At 40.8% G+C, this 26,485-nt stretch overlaps 1 protein-coding gene across 2 annotated transcripts in view; it reads right to left on the bottom strand.

Annotated features, from left to right (window-relative positions):
- lrrk2 (leucine-rich repeat kinase 2) overlaps window positions 1-26,485 on the bottom strand; it is a 140,734-nt gene that overhangs the window by 98,813 nt on the left and 15,436 nt on the right. For both annotated transcript variants that reach the window (XM_063072493.1, XM_063072494.1), the window contains exons 5-13: window positions 22,058-22,192; window positions 19,291-19,425; window positions 18,872-19,003; window positions 18,628-18,747; window positions 16,799-16,908; window positions 9,705-9,784; window positions 9,475-9,581; window positions 9,262-9,391; window positions 5,938-6,062 (exon numbers count right to left, since the gene is read on the bottom strand). In XM_063072493.1, the coding sequence (XP_062928563.1) occupies window positions 5,938-6,062; window positions 9,262-9,391; window positions 9,475-9,581; window positions 9,705-9,784; window positions 16,799-16,908; window positions 18,628-18,747; window positions 18,872-19,003; window positions 19,291-19,425; window positions 22,058-22,192 (1,074 nt within the window). The remainder of the gene's footprint in view (window positions 1-5,937; window positions 6,063-9,261; window positions 9,392-9,474; window positions 9,582-9,704; window positions 9,785-16,798; window positions 16,909-18,627; window positions 18,748-18,871; window positions 19,004-19,290; window positions 19,426-22,057; window positions 22,193-26,485) is intronic.

Here is a 26,485-nt window from a genome sequence, read left to right as displayed (position 1 = left end):
TTTAGATAAACTGTTACACCAAAACCTCGCAAGACATTTTAAATGGACTCAGGTTTCCAGATCAATGTCTGTTTCAACCAACTTCATGAGAACAATCATGTTTGGTCTTTTGTATTGCTGAAATATTATGTAGAAACAGCTTTCTGTGTTTCGCTATATTATAAAGTGACCAGAAGGCAGCTCGTACACTGAAGTGTTTAGTGATTGATCTGAGGTTTTCAAACATGTTGTAGAGATAAAAGCAAATACGTTTGGTTAGCAGATCTCATTTAAATCAGGAAATAGAATCACTCTTGAATAGTCTCAGTAACAGATACAAAACAGCACTAAAATAAATGTTGGCTATTCTGAATTTTTGAAAAATTCACTTCAATGCACGAAAGTTCACATATTTTCAATAAAACAGCAAATTCTCTCCTCATAATGAAACAGTCTATTTCTTTCCAGTAACACCATTCAGCACAAACTGTGGGTTATGTTGGATTCTGATTACTTTGTGATCCAAGGTTCTTCAGAAGTCAAGAATAAGGCATAAACCTTGTTGCTTATGGCCATTTTGTTAAATGTTACTGGAACAGAAAACAAACAAGAAAAAGGAGCCAAGAAAATAAAGAATATGCATTGTATCGCAAGGAGACAGGCAGACAGACAGGCAGGTAGGCAGGTCGGCAGAAGGGGTGATGTGGCTCTGTTGGTAAAAAATGAAATCAAATCACTACAAAGAGGTGACATAGGGTTGAAAGTTGTTGAATCGTTGTGAGTAGAGCTAAAGAACTACAAGGGTAAAAAGACCCTGATGGGACTAATATACAGACCCCACCCCCCCCAAACAGTAGTAATGACATCGTCTACAAACTACAATGGGAGACAGAAAATGCATTCCAAAAGGGCAATGTTACAATGGTAATGGGGGATTACAATATGCAAGTAGAGTGGGAAAATCAGGTTGCTGCTAGATCCCAAGAGAGGGTATTTCTGGAATACCTACAAAATGACTTTTTAGAGCAGCTGGTAGACCCAGCTGGTGGCATAGTGACATTAGTGCCAGACTTTGGTTTCGGGACAAAAGGTCCCGAGTTCGAATCCAGCTGACTCCCCTGCACACTTTCCATCCGTGCTGGGTTACGAGCTGGTGATCTCTTTGGAAACTCACCCGGTAGAAGGCAATGGCAAACCACTGCTGTAACTTGCCTCGTACCTGGTTCCCCACTACGTCAGAGAGGCGTGGAGGGAAATTGTCCGCTAACTAGAGAAACTCCGGATGCGATGTACCTTTCCTTTCCTTTGTGGTTGAGTCACGCTAGGGGTGTAGTGCAATGAATCAGAATTGATTAGAGGGCTTAAAGGAACCATTAGGAAGCAATGATTATAATATGATAGAATTCACATCACAATTTGAGAGGGAGAAGCTAAAGTTGAATATACCAGTATAACAATGGAATAAAAGGAATTACAGGGGCATGAGAGAGGAATTAGCCAAAATTGATCGGAAAAGAACACTGGCAGGGATGACTGCAGAGCAGCAATGGCTGCAATTTCTGAAAGCAATTCGGAAGGCATAGGATATGAACACCCAAAAAGGTAGAAGCATTCTAAAGGCTAGATGACATAACCATGGCTAACAAGAGAAGTTAAAGCTGACATAAAAGCCAAAGAGGGTGCATATAATTGAGAAAAAATTAGTGGGGTTAAAGGATTGGGAAACTTTGAAAAATGAACAGAAGGAAACTAAAAAGTTATTAAGAAGGAAAAGATGTAATACAGAAGTAGGCGAGCCAATAATATTAAAGAGGAGACCAAAACTTTGTTCAGATACATGAAGTATAAAAGAGAGGTGAGAATGAATATTGGACCACTGAAAACGACGCTGGGGAGGTAGTAATGGGGGACAATGAAATGACGGATGAAGTGAAGTATTTTGCATCAATCTTCACGGTGGAAGACACTAGCAGTATGCTGGAATTTCAAGAGTGTCAGAGATCAGAAGTGTGTGAAGTTGTCAGTACTAGGGAGAAGGTCTTGGGAAACTGAAAGGTCTGAAGGTAGATAAGTTACCAGGACCAGAGAGTGTACGCTCTAGGGTTCTGAAAGGGGTGGCTGAAGAGATTGTGGAAGCATTAGAAATTATCTTTCAAGAATCCTGAGCTTCTGGAATGGTTCCAGAAAACTGGAAAATTGCAAGTGTCACTCCACTCTTCAAGAAGAGAGAAGGGCAGAGGAAAGGAAATCATAGGCCAGTTAGTATGACCATATTGGTTGGGAAGATGTTGGAGTCGATTGTTAAGGATGTGGTTCAGGGTACTTGGAGGCACATGATAAAACAGGCCGCAGTCCACATGAACCTTTTCTGGCTATCTGCCATTGACCAGTGGTGTTCACAGGGGTCTGTGTAGGACTGCTTCTTTTTACATTGTATGTCAATGATATGGATAGCACAATTGATGGCTTTGTTACAAAGTTAGCGGGCAATGCGAAGATAGGTGAAGGGGTAGGGGTTTTGAGGAAGTAGCGAGGCTACAGAAGTACTTAGATAGATTTGGAGAACAGGCAAAGAAGTGGCAGATGGAATACAGTGTCGGAAAGTGTATGGTCATGTACTTTGGTAGATGAAATAAAGTCATAGACTATTTTCTAAACAGAGAGAAAGTTCAAAAATCTAAGGTGCAAAGGGACTTGGGAGTCCTTGTGTAGGATTGCCTAAAGACTAATTTGCAGGTTGATTTGGTGGTAAGGAAGGCAAATTCAATGTTAACATTCATTTCGAGAGGACTAAAATATAAAAGCAAAGATGTAATGCCGAGTCTTTATAAAGCACTGGTGAGGCCTCACTTGAATATTGTGAGCAGTTTTGGTCCCCTTATCTTAGAAAGGATGTGCTGACACTGGTAAGGTTAAAGGAGGTTTACAAAAATTATTCCAGGATTGCAGGCTTGTTATATGAATAGTGTTTGATAGCTCTGGGCCTGTATTCACTAGAATTTAGAAGAATGAGGGGTGACCTAATTGAAAGCTATCGAATGTTGAAAGGCCTCGAAAGAGTGGATGTGGAGAGGATGTTTCCTATGGTGGGAGAGTCTGAGACCAGAGGACACAGCCTTAGAATAGAGGAGCGTCCTTGTAGAATGGAGATGAGGAGGAATTTTTTTAGGCAGATGGTGGTGAATCGGTGGAATTTGTTGCCACAAGCAGCTGTGGAGACCATGTCTTTACATATATTTAAGGCAGAGGTTAATGCATTCTTGATTGGTCAGGGCATGTGGAGATATGGGGAGAAGGCAGGGGATTGGGGCTGAGAGCGAAAATGGATCAGCATTGATGAAATGGTGGAGCAGACTTGAGAGGCCAAATGGCCTAATTCTGGTCCTATATCTTATGGTCTTAAAGCTAAGAAAAACCAAAGGAAAAAACAATTGTGGTCATCTCATACTCAGGCTAGAGATAAGAAAAAATTCCAGTGATAACAATTATCAGATTCAGAATCAGATTTAATATTACTGGCATATGTCATGAAATTTGTTGTTTTGTGGCAGCAGTATATTGCAATACATAATAATAAAAATGTATAAACTCCAGTAAAAAATTAAATTAAATTAGTAGTGCAAAAAAGAGGGGAAAAAAAGTGAGGTAGTATACATACATAGGTTCATTGTCCATTCAGAAATCTGATGGCAGAGGGGAGCAAACTGTTCCTGAAACATTGAGTGTTTATCTTCAAGTTCCCATACCTCTTCCTTGATAGTAGCAATGAAAAAGGGCATGTCCAGGATAATGGAAGACCTTCATGATGAATGCCATCTTTTGAAGACGTCTTCAATGCTGTGCTCATGATCAAGCTGGCTGAGTTTACAACTTACTGCAGTTTTTTTTTACAATCCTCTGTAATGAACCCTCCATACCAGATGATGATGCAACCAGTTAGAATGCTCTCCACAGTACATCTTGTAGAAATTTGCGAGAGTCATCGGTGACATACCAAGACATATCAATATTGACGCTGTTATGCCTTCTCTGTATTTGCATCAATATATTAGGCCTAGGATAGATCTTCAGAGATGTTAACAGCAAGGAACTTGAAACAGCTCACCCTTTTCATTGCCAATCCCTTGATGAGGACTGGTGTGTGTTCCCTTGACTTTCTCTTCTTGAAGTCCGTGATCAATTCCTTGGTCTTACTGACACTGAGTGCAAGATTGTGTTGTGACACCAATCAACCAGTTAATCTATCCCACTCTCAAATGCCTCTTCATCACCATCTGAAATTCTGCCAACAATAGCTGTATCATTGGCAAATTTATAGACGGTGTTTCAGTGGTGCCTATCCCACACAATCATGGGAATACAGAGAGCAGAGCAGTAGGCTAAACATCCTTGAGGTGGCCCAGTGTTGATTGTCAGTGAGGAGATGATGTTATTTCCAATCTGCACTGACTGTGGTCTCCCAATATACAAGTCAAGGACCTAGCTGCAGAGGGAGATATCTGGGCCCAGCTTTTGGAGTATTTTAAACAGAACTGAGGGTATGATTGTGTTAAACATTGATCTGTAATAATAAACAATAGCTTGACATAGATATTGCTATTATCTAAATGATCCAAGGCTGAGAGGAGAGACAGTGAGATTGCATCCGTTGTAAACCTATTGCACTGAAAGGCAAATTGCAACAGGTTCAGACCCTTGCTTAGACAGGAGTTGATTCTGGCCATGATGGACCTCTCAAAGCTCTTAATCACAGCAGATGTGAGTTATAGTCATTGAGGAAGTTCATCCTGCTTGTCTTGAGCACTGGTATGATCGTCAACTTTTTGAAGCAGGTGATAACATCTGACTGCAGCAGTGAGAGATTTAAGATGTCCTTGAATACTCCACCAGTTGTTTGGCCAGGTTTTTAGTGCCTTACCAGGTACACTATCTGGTTCTGACAGCTTGTGAGAGTTCATCCTCTTGAAAGGTATTTAGACATTGGCAAGAAAACACAGGGTCAACAGATGCTGCATTGATTTGCAGAGATGTCACTTTATCTCTCTTTCAAAGTGTGCATAAAAAGGCATTGAGTTCATCTGGGAGTGATACATCACAGCTATTCATGGTGTTAGGTTTCGCCTTGTAGGAAGTAATGTCCTGCAAACCCTCAAAACTGATGTATATCCATTTTTATCTCTAACTTCAATTAGAATTGTTTCTTTGCTCTTAAAATACCCTTCCATAGTTCACACCAGGAGTTCATATGTAGTTCTGGATCATCGGTCTTAAATGCTACAGATCTAGCCCTCAGCAAATGATGAATCTCCTGGTTCATCCGTGGCTTTTGGTTTGAATGTGTCCAGTATGTCCTCGAAGGCACACGGTCATCCACAGAGGTCTTGATGAAATCAGTGACAACTGACATATTCATTCAGATCTGAGATGAATCTTTGAACAATGCCCAGCCCACTGACTCAAAGCAGTCCTGTAAGCACTCCTCTGCCTCCCTTGACCATAACTTTCTGGTCCTCACCACTGGTGTTGTGGTCTTTAGTCTCTGCCTGTATGCTGGGAGTAGAAGTACAGCCAGGTGATTAGACTTTCCAAAGTGTGGGCATGGGACAGCACTGCAAGCTTTCTTGATGATGGTGTTACAGTGATCGAGTGTGTTGACTCCTCTGGTGGCACAGGTGATACGTTTGTGGTAATTGTTCAAGCTGGCCGGGGTGAAACTATAAAACCTATAAATCTGGATATTTTATAGGCGTTTAAGTAGCATGATACCTGTGACTGAAAACTACGTAGTTTCTAGAGAAATACAGATGTAATTGTACCATAGTTACTGGAAAATTCACTGAACAATTACATGTACATATTTAAGTGATTACATAAAAAACCGAAGCAAGCATAGAAAGTTAAAGTGCAAGAAAATAACAACTCTACACGCCAATCTAACAGTTGGTATTTCTTACTTACCAGGGCAAGTTATATGTGATATAACCTGAAGGGCCTCAAGATGTAGTGAACAATTGTTTGCATGATTCTTCAAAGCGTTCACTGTCCTATTTAAGGTTAAAGTCCTGACATCTAGATTCAGATTGCTGAAAAGACATTAAATAATTATAGCTCAGTAATCAATAGCATAAGATAAAATCAAAATGCGAAGTAAACATTTGTAGAATTTCGCTTTTACCTCAAAGGTTTACAAAAACAAAATTAAATCATATCTGCATACACTATATTTTTCATGATAATAGAGATTACAGTTTATCAAAAAGTCTGCAGAGATGGCACAGTGGTTGTTTCATTATTTGGAATCTAGTTAGAATTCGAAACATAACAATGTATAATTGGAGTAACACACACAGAATGCAGGAGCAACTCAGCAAGTCTGGCAGCACCTACAGAGGGGAGTAAACACTCAACATTTTAGGGGTAAGAGCATTCATCAGGGCTGGCCTGAAACATCAATTGTTTATTCCCCTCTGTAAATGCCGCCTCCAGGATTTTATCTGTGTTGCTCTAAATTTCCAGCATCTGGACAATCTCTTTTGTTTATAACATATTATTGGATTTAATTTTCTCTCTTTATGTTAGAAGTGAACTCGAATGACTTCGGCAGTTTTCAGATTTAAACAGGTAAATAACATTCAGAAACTACATTGTAGCTAGTGTCCCTTAGGACGCGAGTGAGTGAATCAGTGAGGGCCTCTGGCAGTCAGAATTGACCATGTCTATTAGCTGACTCAATATGCAAGCCTGGGCAGTATGATATGGAGAGCAAGCTGTTGCCCATGTAGCAATCTGCCCCTCTCGACACATCTGATGAACCTAAAGGAACGGCAGACACCGATACAATTTGGTACCAGCAGCATCGCAGGAGTTGCCTGTCAGCATTGAACTCAGTGTAGGAATGCCTTAGGGACTCCAGCTCCGTATTTCTCCCTCAGGGTTTACTCCTGAAGCCTTCCCCATGGGTGGGTATAGCCGCAAGGCAACGGAAGTTTGAGATCAGAGTTTTCCTTCTCCTAGATGAGCTGCCAACCGTGGCTGACAAGCTCCATCTGCCCAAATCAACTGGTTTTAAGGCACCAGTAACCTGCTTTTGCCCCTTCTCCTGTCAGTAGAAATGCTCCCACCAGGCTTAGTAGCCAAGCCACATATGAAGGCCAGGAGCTGGACTCATCGTCAGAGGCTACCTGAGGTGCATGCCATTGGGAGCATTGAATAGGTAGTCAGAGCTCGTCTGCATTACCACCCCCAGCTATAACAACCTTTAGGAGATTTTCTAATATTGAGGAATCCATTTTTGCAGTTGTGCTTGCAAAGATCCTAAAAACTGTAAAAAGTAAAGATTATACATTACCTGAGAATTCTTAGACAGTCCATGAGATCCATTTCAATTATATAATTAATAGTAAATGTAAAAATACTGTTGCTGAAAGGGTACATCTTCCTTCACAAAATCTTTTACAATATAACTCACAGCAACACTTATGAACGTTTTTAAAGAGAATTACTTGTTTATTTTCAAACGCGCCATCCTGTCTGTAGATTCTAAGACAGAGTCAAGTGCAGGATTCCCCAAATATTAACTTACAGGTTGAGTAAGTAGGAAGGAAGACCTATGGACTATTAGCAACTCATTTTAAAAAGACCAGAATATAAAAGCAATTAAGGAAAGCTGTGGCTTTATAAGGTGTGGTCAGACTACACTTGGAGTACTGTGAACAGTTTTGGTCCCCTTACCTAAAGAAGGATATGCTGGCATATGCTGGGGAGGGTCCAGAGGAAGTTTATGAGAATTATCCTGGGGACGAAAGGGTTAGCATATGAGGAGCATTTGGTGGCCCTGGACCTATACTTGCTGGAGTTTAGGAGGATAGTTGGGGGTGGGGGGAGATCTTTTTGAAATCTACTAAATATTGAAGGGCCTGGATAGAATGGACTTGAAGAGAATGTTTCCAGTAGTGGGAGAATCTAGGAGCAAAGGGTGCAGCCTCAGAACAAAAGGATGTCCCTTAAGCATTGAGATTATGGTGATGAATCTGCAGAATTTATTGCCACAAACAGTATTGTGCAAAATACTTCAGCACATACATATAGTTAGGCTGCATAAGACTTTTGCATAATACTGTAGTAATTTTATGTATTGCACTGTACTGCTGTTGCAAAAAAAAACAAATTTCCTGACACATGAGAGTGATGATAAACCTGATACTGAAATGGGCAGAAGAGATGCTGCACATCTCCCACATTACTGTACAATCGTAGGATAAGGAGCAGGGAGAGGGAAATCATGGTTAGGAAAAAGGGAGGGAGTGGCCAGTACCAGAGAGACATTCTGTGATGATCAATAAACCAATTGTTTGGAATCAAATGACCTTGCCTGGTGTCTCAGGGCTGGTTGTGTCTGCAACAGTGCCATTCCCCTCCCTCTGGTACTCCTCCTCTGTCACCTGTCTCACATTCCTCCCTCGGCGCTCCACCCTTGGCATCTCCAACATCCTTTGCTCCACCAGATTTACAGACTTACTCTCCACTCCACGCTGAAAATACAGTACGGTGCAAAAGTCTTAGGCACCGTAGCTATTTATTTGTGCCTAAGACTTTTAGTAGGCCGTGATTAGTAAGGGTGTCAAAGGTTTAGGAAGAAGACAGGAGAATGGAATTGAGAGGGAATAATAAATCAACCATGTAAGTAGGAAGGACGACCAATGGACTATTAGCAACTCATTTTAAAAAGACTAGAATATAAAAGCAATTATGGAAAGCTGTGGCAAAGCACACTTGATAGCCAGATGAATGAATTTTGTTCCTTTGTCTTATTATGGTCTAGTTAAAAATCACAGTACCAAATTGCAGTAAATGAATACTGAGTAAATTAGCAAATGACTAATTAAATCATAATGCGTCAATAAGAGAAGAAGTTCACTATAAATCTAGGATGTCAAAAGTACAATATTTCTTTTGTGGTTGCGCATTTCAGAGATGAAATTTTAGAACATGTACAGATCAAAAATTAGTTATTTATTACATTCAAAACAGTCAAATAATAAAGATTTGCAGTGGAAGTCAACAGTCAGATAAAAGTAGACAGAGGAACAATCAAATCCAGTTGAATCCAGAATGAGAAATTCAATAGTTAAGAGCAATTTTTTCTGCTTTGCATACTAGCTCAGAAAAAGACAACTAAAAGTGATCAGTTCAGTCCATATATTAAACATGATGGATAAGAATTTATAGCCTTTGCCTTCCATTTATAACCTATGCCCCCAAGCAAAAAACAAAAATATTTACCTCCCAAGATAAAGCTTATTAAGTAACTTGCAGGCACTCTTCAAGACATGACTCGAGTCTAAATTGTTTTTCATTTGTTCTAAAGTGTTGATATGTATCCCTTTTCCCAACAGAAGTTTCCTTATTTGTACTATTAACAAAAGAAAACAAAACATTATTCAAAGAAAATGAGTTAATATTTAGTTAGAATGCATTCTCCCATTTTCAACTTACTGCTTTGGTCTGCCAAAGTTGCCAGAGTACTTGCAGCTGCCTGAAACACTTCTTTTGATGAAGGATGTAGTAACATGGCTGCCATCACCTGCCGATGAATTGGATAGCTACAATCCAAATATAAAGTTGAATAAATCAAAATACATAAAAACCATTTACATTTTCAAATATTCCTATCATAAAAACGAGGACAGAGCAGAGCATATTTTAAAACAACAAAAAAGCATTACCATGCTTCTTCATCTCCAATCTTTGTGTGAAGATTAGTCTGATACACGAGTAAATTGTTCAGAGCCCAACAAGCTGCTTCCTGAAAGAAATGTGTTGCAAAAATTGATCACACTTGTACTGATCAACCTGTTTTGCAGTAATAGCATCTTGCAACTTGAACAAATTAGAATTAAGTCATCCCTCCCATTAACAAGAGCTGTCAATGACTGTTTATTTCCTTCCTGAACCACCACCTTCAGCTGCCTTAACATTTTCACTGAAGCGAAAATTATAGTCACATTCAAAATCAAACTTTAACATTTTCTGGAATATACAATGCAAAGATGAAAAAAAAACAAGTTGGAAAAATAAAAATCTCTGTTGCATTGAGAAAATCTAGATTGAGCCTAAAACCATAAGATATAGAAGCAGAATTAAGCCATTTGGCCCATCAAGTCTGCTCAGCCATTTCATCATAGCTGATCCAATTTTCCTCTCAGCCCCAATCTCCTGCCTTCTCCCCATATCCCTTCATGCCCTGACCAATCAAGAATCTGTCAACCTCTGCCTTAAATATACATAAAGACTTGGCCTCCACAGCTGCCCGTGGCAAAGAATTCCACAGATTCACCACCTTCTGGCTTAAAAAATTTCTCCTCATCTCCATTCTAAAAGGACTCCCCTCTATTATAAGGTTATGTTCTCTGGTCTTAGACTCTCCCACCATAAGAAACATCCTCTCCATGTCCACTCTATCTGGGCCTTTCACCATTCAATATTTTTCAATGCGGTCACCCCCCATTCTTCTGAATTCTCGTGAATACAGGCCCAAAGCCATCAGACACTCTTCACATGACAAGCCATTCAATGCTGGAGTCCTTTTCATGAACCTCCTTTGAATCCTCTCCAGTTTTAGCACATCTTTTCTAAGATAAGGGGCCCAAACCTGCTCACAATACTCCAAGTGAGGCCTCACCAGTTGCAGTATAAAGTCTTAATATTACATCCTTACCAAAAGCAGAATATAAAAGCAAAGATGTAACGTATTAATGAACATAACACTGCATTTGCCTTCCTCACCACAGACTCAACCTGAAAATTAACCCTTAGGGAATCCTGCACAAGGACTCCCAAATCCCTTCGCACGTCTGTATTTTTGTATTTCTCTCCATTTAGAAAAAAGTCAGTTCTTCCATTTTTTCTACCAAACTGCATGACCATACACTTCCCGACACTGCAGTTCATCTGCCATTTCTTTGCCCATTCTCCTAATTTGTCTATCCTCCTGTAGTCTCTCTACTTCCTCAAAACTACCTGCTACTCCATTTATCTTCGTATCACCTGCAAAGTTTGCAAAAAGCTATCAATTCCATCATCCAAATCATTAATATACAATGTAAAAAGAATCTGTCCCAACACAGGCCCCTATGGAACACCACTAATCACCAGCAGCCAATCAGAAAAGACTCCCTTTATTCCCACTCTTTGCCTCCTGCCAATCAACCATGGCTTTATCCATGCTAGAATTTTTCCTGTAATACCATGGACTCGTAGCTTGTTAAGCAGCTCATGTGTGGCACCTTGTCAAAGGCTTTCTGAAAATCCAAATACACAACATCCTGCTTGTTCCTTCTTCAAAGAATTCCAACAGATTTGTCAGGCAACATTTTCCCTTGAGGAAACCATGCTAATGACCTATTTTAAAGGTTGCATGGATGAACTACAACAATTGTTCATTCCAGTTTGGCAAAAGAATAAATCAAGGAAGGTAGTGCACCCGTGGCTGACAAGAGAAATTAGGGATAGTATCAATTCCAAAGAAGAAGCATACAAATTAGCCAGAGAAAGTGGCTCACCTGAGGACTGGGAGAAATTCAGAGTTCAGCAGAGGAGGACAAAGGGCTTAATTAGGAAGGGGAAAAAAGATTATGAGAGAAAACTGGCAGGGAACATAAAAACTGACTGTAAAAGCTTTTATAGATATGTAAAAAGAAAAAGACTGGCAAAGACAAATGTAGGTCCCCTGCAGACAGAAACAGGCGAATTGATTATGGGGAGCAAGGACATGGCAGACCAATTGAATAATTACTTTGGTTCTGTCTTCACTAAGGAGGACATAAATAATCTTCCAGAAATAGTAAGGGACAGAGGGTCCAGTGAGATGGAGGAACTGAGCGAAATACATGTTAGTAGGGAAGTGATGTTAGGTAAATTGAAGGGATTGAAGGCAGATAAATCCCCAGGGCCAGATGGTCTGCATCCTAGAATGCTTAAAGAAGTAGCCCAAGAAATAGTGGATGCATTAGTGATAATTTTTCAAAACTCGTTAGATTCTGGACTAGTTCCTGAGGATTGGAGGGTGGCTAATGTAACCCCACTTTTTAAAAAAGGAGGGAGAGAGAAACCGGGGAATTATAGACCGGTTAGCCTAACGTCGGTGGTGGGGAAACTGCTGGAGTCAGTAATCAAGTATGTGATAACAGCACATTTGGAAAGCGCTGAAATGATCGGACAAAGTCAGCATGGATTTGTGAAAGGAAAATCATGTCTGACGAATCTCATAGAATTTTTTGAGGGTGTAACTAGTAGAGTGGATAGGGGAGAACCAGTGGATGTGGTATATTTGGATTTTCAAAAGGCTTTTGACAAGGTCCCACACAGGAGATTAGTGTGCAAACTTAAAGCACACGGTATTGGGGGTAAGGTATTGGTGTGGGTGGAGAATTGGTTAGCAGACAGGAAGCAAAGAGTGGGAATAAACGGGACCTTTTCAGAATGGCAGGCGGTGACTAGTGGGGTACCGCAAGGCTCAGTGCTGGGACCCCAGTTGTTTACAATATATATTAATGACTTGGATGAGGGAATTAAATGCAACATCTCCAAGTTTGCGGATGACACAAAGCTGGGTGGCAGCGTTAGCTGTGAGGAGGATGCTAAGAGGATGCAGAGTGACTTGGATAGGTTGGGTGAGTGGGCAAATTCATGGCAGATGCAATTTAATGTGGATAAATGTGAAGTTATCCACTTTGGTGGCAAAAATAGGAAAACAGATTATTATCTGAATGGTGGCCGATTAGGAAAAGGGGAGGTGCAACGAGACCTGGGTGTCATTATACACCAGTCATTGAAAGTGGGCATGCAGGTACAGCAGGTGGTGAAAAAGGCGAATGGTATGCTGGCATTTATAGCGAGAGGATTCGAGTACAGGAGCAGGGAGGTACTACTGCAGTTGTACAAGGCCTTGGTGAGACCACACCTGGAGTATTGTGTGCAGTTTTGGTCCCCTAATCTGAGGAAAGACATCTTTGCCATAGAGGGAGTACAAAGAAGGTTCACCAGATTGATTCCTGGGATGGCAGGACTTTCATATGAAGAAAGACTGGATGAATTGGGCTTGTACTCGTTGGAATTTAGAAGATTGAGGGGGGATCTGATTGAAACGTATAAGATCCTAAAGGGATTGGACAGGCTAGATGCAGGAAGATTGTTCCCGATGTTGGGGAAGTCCAGAACGAGGGGTCACAGTTTGAGGATAGAGGGGAAGCCTTTTAGGACCGAGATTAGGAAAAACTTCTTCACACAGAGAGTGGTGAATCTGTGGAATTCTCTGCCACAGGAAACTGTTGAGGCCAGTTCATTGGCTATATTTAAGAGGGAGTTAGATATGGCCCTTGTGGCTACGGGGGTCAGGGGGTATGGAGGGAAGGCTGGGGCGGGGTTCTGAGTTGGATGATCAGCCATGATCATAATAAATGGTGGTGCAGGCTCGAAGGGCCAAATGGCCTACTCCTGCACCTATTTTCTATGTTTCTATGTTTCTATTTTATCATGTGCCCTGAGACCTCACTTTAATAATCAACTCCAGCATCTTCCCAGCCACTGAGGTCATACTAACTGGCCAATAATTTCCTCTCTTCTGCCTCACACCCTTCTTAAAGAATGGAATGGCATTTCCTGTGTTCTGGAACCATTCCAGAATTTGGTGATTCTTGAAAGACCATTACTAATGCCTGCACGATCTCTTCAGCCACCTTTTTCAGAACTCTGAGGTGTACACCATCTGATCCAGGTCACTTATCTACCTTAAGACCTTTCAGTTTCCCAAGAACCTTCCTCTCCAGTTACAGTAACTTCACACATTTCATGCCCCCTGACACCTGGAACTTCACCATACTGCTAGAGTGTCTTCCACAGTGAAGACTGATGCTAAGTACTTATTCAGTTTGTTCTTCCTTATAGAATACTTCTTCCACTTCGGGATGTATATAACTGGTGAATGCTATGTATAAAAACTGGATTGCACAGGGTTTCATCTTCCTGGTCGATGTAACCAAAAAAATCATTTAGCCTCTGGTAAGATGGCAGTGCGCCTGGACACAGCAGCTTCTACAGTTCAAAGCTGTTATTGCGTTTTTTTTAAAAGTTTTTTTTTGCAATCACAAGACACTGCTGGACATTAAGAACTTAAAGCAATATAGGTCTACCCCATCAGAGAGTTGCAGAGAAACCGAAGGAGCTGCATTTGGTGTGGATTGTGCTACTGCTTGCATCAGATAGACAGAGTGGGTGTGTGAAGGAGGTGTGCAGTCTAACAGCGAGTGATCATCTACGTTGCTTTTCTTGTGATCACAATACCTTGTTGGACATTGTTAGTGTGAAATTCTGCAAGTCCGATTCACTGGTTTATTGGCGAACATCAGGGATGGATGACTGGGGAGCTGTGTGGCCTTGGTTATAGCGAGGACTAGGCCTCAAGCCAAGGTGTCACTTTCTTGCAGCCACCCAGGAGAGAGGCATTGGAGTCAGTGAACTCCATCAGAGTGCTGGAGGTGGTGTGGCGCAACGTACGTGCAGAGTCTGTCCTGTACTCTAGAGTTCACTCAGCAAAAAGGGAAGATGTATTGAGTTCAACTGCACACTGCTACAAACTTCATGCACACTGGGATTTGGACCATATTTTGTTTGTGTGACTACGTTTTACTGCTATGTATGACTGTTGGCACTGTGTTTTGCACCTTGGCCCCAAGGTAATGCTGTTTCATTTGGCTGAATTCCTGGGCATTCATGTGTGATTGAATGACAATTAAACTTGAACTTAACCTGGAGTAAATAATACTTGCAACTGTTTCAAAGTAAAACAATATCAGTCAGGAAATTCACCCAGTCACATCTTATTCATCATTTTTTATTGACTTTGACAGTAGTTTCCACTTCCTCTTCATCTCTCATCAACCATGGTGCCAGCTTCATCTGTACCCATCTTTCACAGTAATCCTTGTCACCTGCTCCAAAGGCATGCCCTTAAAGCTGCTACTCTTGACCTCTTGTCCGTAAAATCACAGAACAGTAAAGCACGGAAACATGACCTTCAGCCCGTCTAGTCCATGCCATACTGTATTCTACCTGGTCCCATCGACCTGCACCTTGAACAAACATGGCCCTTGACACCCCTTCCATTCATGTATTTATCCAAATTTCCCTTAAATGTTGAAATAAAAATTGTATCCATCACTTTTGCTGGCAACTTGTTCCAAATTCACACCACCCTTTGAATGAAAACATTTCTCATCAGGTTCCCGTTAAGCATTCACCTTGAATATGAGACCCCTAGTTCTAGTCCCATCCAACCTCAGTGGAAAAAGCCTGTTTGCATTTAACATATCTATATCCCACATAATTTTGTATACCTCTATCAAGTATCCCCTCATTCTCATATGCCTCAGGGACTAAATTCCTAACATCCCAGAAACATCCTTGTAATTTTCTCTATGTTCTTTCAAACTTATTGATATCTTTCCTGCAGGTAGGAAACTGGAACTACACACAATACTCCAGATTATGCCTCACCAATGTCTCATACAACTTCAACAGCATGTCTCAACACAAAACAACTCAAATCCTGTACTCAACAGGAATTCTGCAGATGCTGGAAATTCAAGCAACACACATCAAAGTTGCTGGTGAACGCAGCAGGCCAGGCAGCATCTATAGGAAGAGGCGCAGTCGACGTTTCAGGCCGAGACCCTTCGTCAGGACTAACTGAAGGAAGAGTGAGTAAGGGATTTGAAAGCTGGAGGGGGAGGGGGAGATCCAAAATGATAGGATCTCCCCTCCCCCTCCAGCTTTCAAATCCCTTACTCACTCTTCCTTCAGTTAGTCCTGACGAAGGGTCTCGGCCTGAAACGTCGACTGCGCCTCTTCCTATAGATGCTGCCTGGCCTGCTGCGTTCACCAGCAACTTTGATGTGTGTTGCTCAAATCCTGTACTCAGTACTTTGATTTATGAAGGCCAATGTGTCAAAAGCTCTATTCATGACTCTATCTTCCTATGATGCTTTCTTCGTCGAAATGCTGCTGCTGCCTGGGGAACTTCTTCATTCAACAGCTGATGTAAGTACAAAACAAGCCGCCAGCAAAAGTAGTGGATGTGGGTTCAATTGCAACATTCAAGAAAAATTTAGGTAAGTATAAGGAGACTTAAGGTCCAGGTGTGGGTCGATGGTACGAGACAGAATTACAGTTTGGTTAGATGTGCTGAAGGGCCTGTTTCTGTGCTGTAGTGCCCTCTGACTCCATGACTCAACAAGTTACCTGGAACTTATGTCAAAAGTTAAATGAATCATTAGGAATGGCAGATTTGTACTTCTGAAGAGCTTTCAACAAGATCTCACATAAAATATTAGTGTAAATAATGAGAGCATAAACTTAGGTGAGAGGAAAAAGGTCTGAAGGAGATCCAGGAGATCATTTACTTTTAATACACAAAAAGTAGTCTGTTTCCAGAACAAGCAGGTGATAAAAGCAGGAACAATAACAATACCTTAGAGGTGTCTGGCTAATTACTTGAATGAAAAGAGCAGAGAGTGAAATAGGATTATCGCAGGCAAGTGGAATTGGTTATGATGGGCATGATAGTCAGCAAATACATGTTGAGCAGAAAGGCTTCTTTCCAGTCTGACTTCAAGTCAGTTTTACACATTCGGAAAAAAACTCCTATTACTTGATATGAATTACAGCAAGATATTACTCTTATGCTTCCTGACGGTAGCTAAATATTTCAAGAAGAAAATTCAGAATAAAAAAAATTAAATGGAGAAATTGTAGCATCCCTCACCTGGACCTTAGCATTTCCCTTGTATAACTCCAAAGCTTTAGAGCATTCCTCCAGCCAGCAGAGATCATCTTTTTGCTCACCAAGATCCTTATTTGCGATTATTGTTTCAGCTTTAGAAGCAGACAATGAAGTATCAGAACATACTGTATTCTGGTCAAAAGGGATATTGTAATAACAGCAAATGATTTGTCATTGAAATTTACCCAGAAATTGGCACCTCATGCTTATTTTCTAAAGCTTAAGCAGCAAAAGTACTGTATATGAAAAGAAGGATCTTCATGCATAATAGTTTAGAATTTGCTGATGTTTTCACAAGCAAGAAACTGCAAATCTCAGGTCTCCTGAACAAATTCAAATAACCTAATATTTATCTGAGCTCTGTTTGCTCTTTGTAACATGAATATGCATGATCTAATAATATTACAGGAATTGGCTAGAATCCACCAGCTTTCATGTTAGGGAATCTGTTTTCTGATTCAATATGAGTTTAACAGGTATACATGTTTGAACAGCAATAATATGCGAGAGCAAAAAGGTAAGGACAAGGCGCTACATTTAAGAAATACATATATTAGCTTTTCTTTGTTTGAAGTATCTTTAAATATTTTGATGAATCTTTTTACATAGTCTATTTCAGTTTTTTTAGATGTATCACACACAAATTTGTAAGCTCGAAGGACTTAATCTTTTCCAGTCATGTTCCAAACCAACCAACTTGTACAATCTCATATGCTCCACAGAGACATGCCACCTTATCTCCAAGAAAATTACAAATCAGCAAGAGCAGACACAAGACATGGTGCAAGTAAAATTGGACAACGTGCAATCTGAGAGGTGAAGTTGAAGATCTTGTCCAACTCAGCAAAACTGAGGCGAAAGCTGATTGTTTATTTCTCTCCCTCCACAGGAGCTGCCTGACTTACTGAGTTCCTCCAGCACTTTTTGTGTGTTGCTCAAGATTTAAACATTTGCAGAATTTTGTAGGTTTGTATGCAGTGAAATGTTTTGAAGTGGAATCACTGATGTGACCCAAGAAGAGCATGATACAATTTACACATCGCAAGCTCCCACAGACAGTAAGGGGCACGATCATATACTCACTTTTTGCAATGTTGATCTGCATTGGCCAAACACAACATTTTGGTTTTATTTTGGGTTACAGTCATCTACAAAACTTCAGCTTTTTTTTTCCGGAGTCAGACTCAAACCCACAAAGTTTTGACCACAATAAAAGAATACTATCAGCTAAGTTGAAGTCAAAACTGTGCAAATTCATTACCTTGGAGCAGACATGATAATTTGTGCAGGAAAGTAACCAAGATATTAAAAATAATACATAAATTCATCAAGATTTCTACAAAAAAGTTGGTAAATATTTCATGGAGGATTCTTAAATTTTTTTTTTGCCTGCTAAGTCCAACTACGCCATTAATTCTTAAATTATCAATTTGGAGTCAATTTAAAATTATGTCATCCCATGTCACTTATTTAAGAAATTCTATAGATCTCAACTCACAGTAAAGCTTCAATTTACATTTCCATGAAGAGGAAAGGTCCTCTTCCTCTGTTAAATTCGCGTTTATGTTCTTTCTACTTTAGTAAAGTACTAAGTGGAAGGGTAATGGTTTTTGATGGGAAAATAGAAACTCTGAAAAAATTAAATAGGAAGCATGTTCACAAACTCTCTAAAATTGTGCAACTATTGGGCCCTTTCCATTGGGTGATTTCTGAAGAATGATGAAAAGAACATGCAAGTTATGAAGTTGTGCTCCATATTTGAACAAATTTCAACTAATTTATTTTACTAATATTTTTTAAATGTTTCTTACTTAAAAGAGCTATAGTGCTCAAAGCTGCAGCTTGTAAATTACGATTGTGTTGATATTTCCTAACTGCTTCAATGATGATTTCATGTACTCCATTGAGAACCAAAATGCTGTAAAAATTATCTGAAAAACAAAATACAAATTTGGTTTATTAATTAGCTCACTTTCTCTCCAGAAAAAAGTACTCTTCAAATGCCTAGCTTTTACTAAAATTGCAATTCAATATTGATAAGGAAATTAAACTCACCAAGTGCAAACCTCTGAAATAAACAGCAACCAACTTCATGAATTGCTTCACTGTTGGGAAATCTTTTCATTACATCCACTACCAAACTGTAACATTTTTCATGTCCAGACATCAGAATTTCTACATTATTTTCTGAAAATAAGAATTTATGTTCAATGGTAAAAAAAAATAAACTAATTTATAGCCCCCTTGCAATATTTACTTCAACATTCATCAAGTTCACAAATGTCTCATGGCTATACTGTCACACCTAATAACAACTGACAGATTCAATACCACAATTACCATTTTCATTTCCTTTATCAGCCAACTATTATAAGTCAACTAATGGATAGCAATTTAGCAACTATTAAGCAAAATTATAATTTCAAATAGTTCGATAAAGTTCTGACAAGAGATTATTGAACTAGAAGACTTACGTGAACCAGCCAAAGGAAGGAGAGCTCTCAGAGCATACAGTACCGTACCCTCATGTTCCATAAAGTTTTTAATGGCTTGAAGAATAACAAGGTGATCTTCTGCTTCCACAAATTCAAGGACCTGCTCATCTGAAACTTAAAATCAATACCAAATATTTCAAAACTTATTTGGCAAGAATGAAAATAATTGGCGGGAGAATACGGGGAGGTCAGGGGAGGTAGGCAAGAGGCTACAAAATGCAATGAAGGATGGGAGAGACAAACCATATTGGAATAAATTAATCAGAAATACAAGGGATCTGATGCAGATGAAAGACAGACTTAAGCTGCATTGCTATGTTGATCACCTTAGATAAGTCCGATAGGTTTGCAGGCACAAGCAGTGCGATGATACAGCAGCATTAAAACAGACTTGCCTCATAAAACAGGAAGGGTAATTAATATTCCAGGCAATATAAAACAGGGATGGTACAGATTTGGTGGGTTGCAAAACAGATCCAATGTACTAAAGCCAATTAATTCATTGAGTTATAATCAAGGAAATGTACAAGATTCATTATGCTGCTATATTTTTTCTTTAAGCAACAAAAAATTGGGAGTGAGATAAGAAAAATTTTCTCAGAAAGTATTAGGAAGTTGTAAGATTTATAGGGAATAACAATGGGCTATTTCAACAATCCTAAATAGTACTGGGAAAGAAACTATATAAAACAGCAAAGAAGATTAATTTTATAAAAACATTTTATAAATATGGACGTGAAATTTTTACAGTATGGTCTAGGTAGTTGGGATCTTTGGAGCATATTTCAATGGAAAAGCTGGAAGGGATGTCCTAAGTCACATGATGAAACAGAACAGTTCAAAGCATGTTCAGTTTCAATTTCACAAATTCACTGAAGTCTTGAACAAAGAGTTAAAAATAGCCTGGTAAAACTACGTTTGTTAAAGAAACAAAATCATGAGATACATACATTAAAACCTACTTAGAACATTCCATTGAAGATATTTTAGGTTATAGATACAACCCTCTTGCTGGAGCTAGTTTACAAACTAACAGCTGCATGATTCACCTTTCATAAGGAATCGACATCTGGGGTTAGTATGATTTGGGTTTAACCAAACAGAGAAGTAGTGAATGCTTTGTAAAACCTGCCCAATGCAAAGTTATCATTCACTAGAAAATAACAGATCATTCACCGGCATAAAATTACAAAGGTAACATATTTGCCAATATTTCAACTTTAACAAACAGTTAACAGAGAAAGAAAGAAAAGGGCCCATTACAGTTCAACCAATCCAATGTGCACATAAATTGTCAGGATGCTTTGCTTTGATTACTCATGCACTGAACCTACATTCTGCATGAAAGACATCAGCCACAGTTTGAACTTCCCTCGGGGACTACTTTGAATGAACTGGCTAACTCAGGAGTATTGGCACTTCCTCCTTTGAACCATTCATCTGCACAAAGCACTTCTTACTATCAGGTGTCCCGTTCGGGTCGGATCCTCCGAGCATCTTCCCTTGCGCTCTTCTCCACATCTCCTAACAATAGACCCCAAACCGGAGCATGGTTCTTCAGAAATTTGATCCCTCCCAGCTCTCTCAAATGTTCTAGCATGGCTCCTTATCCTTAGCCAAGGCCAAAACAGTCTTATTAGCAGGACATACTGCTTTTGCAAGAAACTGGTAAAATAAAAAAAGCATCTCACTGCATAGCAGTAGACATCTTAACCAGGGCATGACATAGGCATAACAGAGGTCAAAGGCAACAGTACAGTAAGAGGGTAATAGAACTGATGTAAATGCTCTCAGAGTCAGCAGAGACTTGAGAGCCCACTTCTTACATTATGAGAACCAGAAATGACAAGAGAAATAACAATTTATGTAGTAGGCTGCAATAATCTAGAATGCGCTTACAGTGAACAAGCTTATAAATAGCATCAGTTGGGTGTTCAAAGAGCAGTGATTTTTGTCACTAATAGTTGGTGATGAATAAGCAATTCAGAAATGTTTTCCCGACTGTGGTTTCAACCACTCAGGCTTGGAGATGCCAGAAATGGCCGAGAGGTAAAATGAAATGATTTCATGACTTCAACAAGTTAGGAACAACAAGGAATTTAAAGGCATCAACAATCATTTTGAATGCTACAATGAAAATGAAGATTTAGAGGATGTAATCACTGACAGCATTGTATGAAGGTAGTCCATTACATACACTATGTGGCTGCACTGATTTTGCTCACTTACAGTCAAAAGAAAATGACAAGTACAGGTACACTGGGTGAATTCCTCTATCAAAAACGATTAGGAACAAATACACAGTTTTAAAGTACTGTAGTAGTATTGATTGTGTTCTAAGTTGTTCTGTATTTCATGTAAATACATTATTTATTACTCAGTTAAATGGGAGTTTGTCATCTTTTTTATACCTTTTTAACTATTTCCATGGAACTTGGGCTAATAGGAAAAGTTGCTTAATTGGGCCAAAATGTATTGGTCCTGATGTGTCCCAATTAACCAGAATCCACTGTAAATAGTTTTACATCATTGGAGTGGACTGGGTGATGAAGTTTATTGCATTTACATTTTTGCTCATTAAAAAATTATCTTGACTTTCTGTATCAAACAATCATAAGGCAGAAAAAAAATTGAAATATAAAATTGTTCAGAAATCTATTTTGATAAATAATATCTCATCAAGAAATATAGGTTTCAACATTTACCCCTGCTACACCATTTCAAGCCACTCTTATAATTGTAATACCTTTTTCTAAGAGTCTGTACAACACTTGGCATCCATGCATCTGGATTTCACACTGTTCAGCAAATCTGCGCATTCCATCAATAACCACAGAGAAAACATCAATTTCTTCATCTCGAAGCAATAAAGAAATTTCATCTGCAATGTGATTTCAAAGCAACACTTTTTTCAGATGCTTGCATTACAACATCCATCAACAAAAATTTAAACAGCAACTCTAAATAGCTAAGTATTTACATCTTTTGAAAGTAATGTTCCATTAACAATAGATACTTCATTAATCATTCACTTTGGATTTGCTGTATTAAATCAAATTGTCCTTTTTAAATCCAATACGTTTAGGAAATCTTCACAAATAGATGTGTCCACATTTAGAGCAAAAACTATTTGACACAAATCTATGAATTCTGTGTTCTGAAGAAAGGTCCTACCTAGAGGGATAGGGCTTTGGCTCAGCGGGCTTAGGTGGTAACGGGACGAGGCGAGGTAGGTTTGCCTGTGTTAATTGTGGAAAGGAAGTATGAGTGTGAGGCCAGTGTTCTGTGATCGGTGTCAGATGAGGGAGGTCCTGGAGTCTCCCAGCCTCCCGGGCGGCCATATCCGCACCCGGTGTGCCGAGCTGCAGCTCCTAAGGGACCGCATTAGGGAATGGGAGTTGCAGCTCGATGACCTTCATCTGGTCAAGGAGAGCGAGGAGGTGATAGGAGTTATAGGCAGGTGGTCGCACCGGGGCCACGGGAGACAAACAAGTGGGTCACAGTCAGGAGGGAGAAGGGGAAGAGTCAGGTACCAGAGTCCACCCCTGTGGCTGTACCCCTGAACAATAAGTACTCCTGTTTGAGTACTGTTGGTGGGGTGGGCAGGGACAGCCTAACCGGGGGAAGCAACAGTGGCCGTGCCTCTGGCACAGAGTCCGGCCCTGTGGCTCAGAAGGGTAGGAAAAGGAAGAGAAAGGCAGTAGGGATTGGGGACTCCTTAGTTAGGGGGTCAGACAGGCGATTCTGTGGATACAGGAAAGAAACTCGGATGGTAGTTTGCCTCCCAGGTGCCAGGGTCTGGGATGTTTCAGACTGTGTCCACAATGTCCTGCAGTGGGAGGGAGAACAGCCAGAGGTTATGTTACATATTGGTATCAACGACATTGGTAGGAAAAGGGAAGAGGTCCTGAAAACAGACTATAGGGAGTTAGTAAGTAAGATGAAAAGCAGGATCGCAAAGGTGGTAATATCGGGATTACTCAACCCAAGCAAGGCTGCAGGACCGGATGGTGTCAGTAGCAGGGTGCTCAAAGCCTGTGCCCCTCAGCTATGTGGAGTATTTCGCCATGTATTCAACATGAGTCTGAGGCTCCGGAGGGTTCCTGTACTGTGGAAGATGTCCTGCCTCGTCCCTGTGTCGAAGACGCCGCGCCCCAGCGGCCTCAATGACCACAGACCGGCGGCATTGACCTCCCACATCATGAAGACCCTGGAGAGACTTGTTCTGGAGCTGCTCCGGCCTATGGTCAGGCCACACTTAGATCCCCTCCAGTTCGCCTAACAGCCCCGACTAGGAGTTGAGGATGCCATCGTCTATCTGCTGAACCGTGTCTACGCCCACCTGGACAAGCCAGCGAGCACTGTGAGGGTCATGTTTTTTGACTTCTCCAGTGCGTTCAACACCATCCGCCCTGCTCTGCTGGGGGAGAAGCTGACAGCGATGCAGGTGGATGCTTCCCTGGTATCATGGATTCTTGATTACCTGACTGGCAGACCACAGTACGTGTGCTTGCAACACTGTGTGTCTGACAGAGTGATCAGCAGCACTGGGGCTCCACAGGGGACTGTCTTGTCTCCCTTTCTCTTCACCATTTACACCTCGGACTTCAACTACTGCACAGAGTCTTGTCATCTTCAGAAGTTTTCGGATGACTCTGCCATAGTTGGATGCAGCAGCAAGGGAGATGAGGCTGAGTACAGGGCTACGGTAGGAAACTTTGTCACATGGTGTGAGCAGAATTATCTGCAGCTTAATGTGAAAAAGACTAAGGAGCTGGTGGTAGACCTGAGGAGAGCTAAGGTACCAGTGACCCCTGTTTCCATCCAGAGGGTCAGTGTGGACATGGTGGAGGATTACAAATACCTGGGGATACGAATTGACAATAAACTGGACTGGTCAAAAAACACTGAGGCTGTCTACAAGAAGGGTCAGAGCCGTCTCTATTTCCTGAGGAGACTGAGGTCCTTTAACATCTGCTGAGGATGTTCTACGAGTCTGTGGTGGCCAGTGCTATCATGTTTGCTGTTGTGTGCTGGGGCAGCAGGCTGAGGGTGGCAGACACCAACAGGATCAACAAACTCATTTGTAAGGCCAGTGATGTTGTGGGGATGGAACTGGACTCTCTCACATTGGTGTCTGAAAAGAGGATGCTGTCTAAGTTGCATGCCATCTTGGTCAATGTCTCCCATCCACTACATAATGTACTGGGTGGGCACAGGAGTACATTCAGCCAGAGACTCATTCCACCGAGATGCATCACTGAGCGTCATAGGAAGTCATTCCTGCCTGCGGCCATCAAACTTTACAACTCCTCCCTTGGAGGGTCAGACACCCTGAGTCAATAGGCTGGTCCTGGACTTATTTCACAAATTATTGGCATAAGTTACGTATTACTATTTAACTATTTATGGTTCTATTACTATTTATTATTTATGGAGCAACTATAATGAAAATCCAATTTCCCCCGGGATTAATAAAGTTTGACAACGACTTGGCGAAATACGACGACATTACTGCCTGTGCCACGTGACAGTGAGTATAGGAATAGAATGAGGTGGAGGATAAATGTGTGGCTGAGGGATTGGAGCAGGGGGCAGGGATTCAGATTTCTGGATCATTGGGACCTCTTTTGGGGCAGGTGTGACCTGTACAAAAAGGACGGGTTGCACTTGAATCCCAGGGGGACCAATATCCTGGCGGGGAGCTTTGCTAAGGCTACTGGGCAGAGTTTAAACTAGAATTGTTGGGGGGTGGGAACTGAACTGAAGAGACTGGGGAAGAGGCAGTTGGCTCACAAATAGAGAAAGCTTGGAGACAGTGTGTGAGGGAGGATAGGCAGGCGATAGGGAAAGGATGCACTCAGACCAACGGTTTGAGATGTGTCTATTTTAACGCAAGGAGTATTGTGAACAAAGCAAATGAGCTTACAGCGTGGATCAGTACTTGGAGCTATGATGTGGTGGCCATTACAGAGACTTGGATGGCTCAGGGACAGGAATGGTTACCTCAAGTGCCTGGTTTTAGATGTTTCAGAAAAGACAGGGAGGGAGGCAAAAGAGGTGGGGGCGTGGCACTGTTGATCAGAGATAGTATCAAAGTTGCAGAAAAGGTGGATATCATGGAGGGATTGTCTACAGAGTCTCTGTGGGTGGAGGTTAGGAACAGGAAGGGGTCAATAACTCTACTGGGTGTTTTTTTATAGGTCACCCAGTAGTAACAGAGATATTGAGGAGCAGATAGGGAAACAGATCCTGGAAAAGTGTAGTAATAACAGAGTTGTGGTGGTGGGAGATCTTAATTTCCCAGAAATCTATCGGCATCTCCCTAGAGCAAGGGGTTTAGATGGGGTGGAGTTTGTTAGCTGTGTTCAGGAAGGTTCCTTGACACGATATGTAGATAAGCCTACAAGAGGAGAGGCTGTACTTGATCTGGTATTGGGAAATGAACCTGGTCAGGTGTCAGATCTCTCAGTGGGAGAGCATTTTGGAGATAGTGATCATAATTCTATCTCCTTTACAATAGCATTGGAGAGAGATAGGAACAGACAAGTTAGGAAAGCGTTTAATTGGAGTAAGGGGAATTATGAGGCTATCAGGCAGGAACTTGGAAGCTTAAATTGGGAACAGATGTTCTTGGGAAAAGGTACAGAAGAAATGTGGCAAATGCTCAGGGGATATTTGTGTGGAGTTCTGCATAGCTACGTTCCAATGAGACAGGGAAGTTATGATAGGGTACAGGAACCTGGTGTACAAAGGCTGTAGTAAATCTAGTCAAGAAGATAAAAAAAAGCTTACAAAAAGTTCAGAGAGCTAGGTAATGTTAGAGATCTATAAGATTATAAGGCTAACAGGAAGGAGTTTAAGAAGGAAAATTAGGAGAGCCAGAAGAGGCCATGAGAAGGCCTTGGCAGACAGGATTAAGGAAAACCCCAAGGCATTCTACAAGTATGTTAAGAGCAACAGGATAAGACTTGAAAGAATAGGACCTATCAAGTGTGACAGTGGGAAAGTGTGTATGCAATCGGAGGAAATAGCAGAGGTACTCAGATACTTCAGTATTCACTGTGGAAAAGGATCTTGGTGATTGTAATGATGACTTGCAGCAGACTGAAAAGCTTGAGCATGTAGATATTAAGAAAGAGGATGTGCTGGAGCTTTTGGAAAGCATCAAGTT

The sequence above is a fragment of the Mobula hypostoma genome, chromosome 20 (assembly GCF_963921235.1).
Source record: "Mobula hypostoma chromosome 20, sMobHyp1.1, whole genome shotgun sequence".
Classification (NCBI taxonomy): domain Eukaryota; kingdom Metazoa; phylum Chordata; class Chondrichthyes; order Myliobatiformes; family Myliobatidae; genus Mobula; species Mobula hypostoma.
Note: the sequence above shows the minus strand (reverse complement) of the source record. Positions and strands in the feature narration are given on the sequence as shown.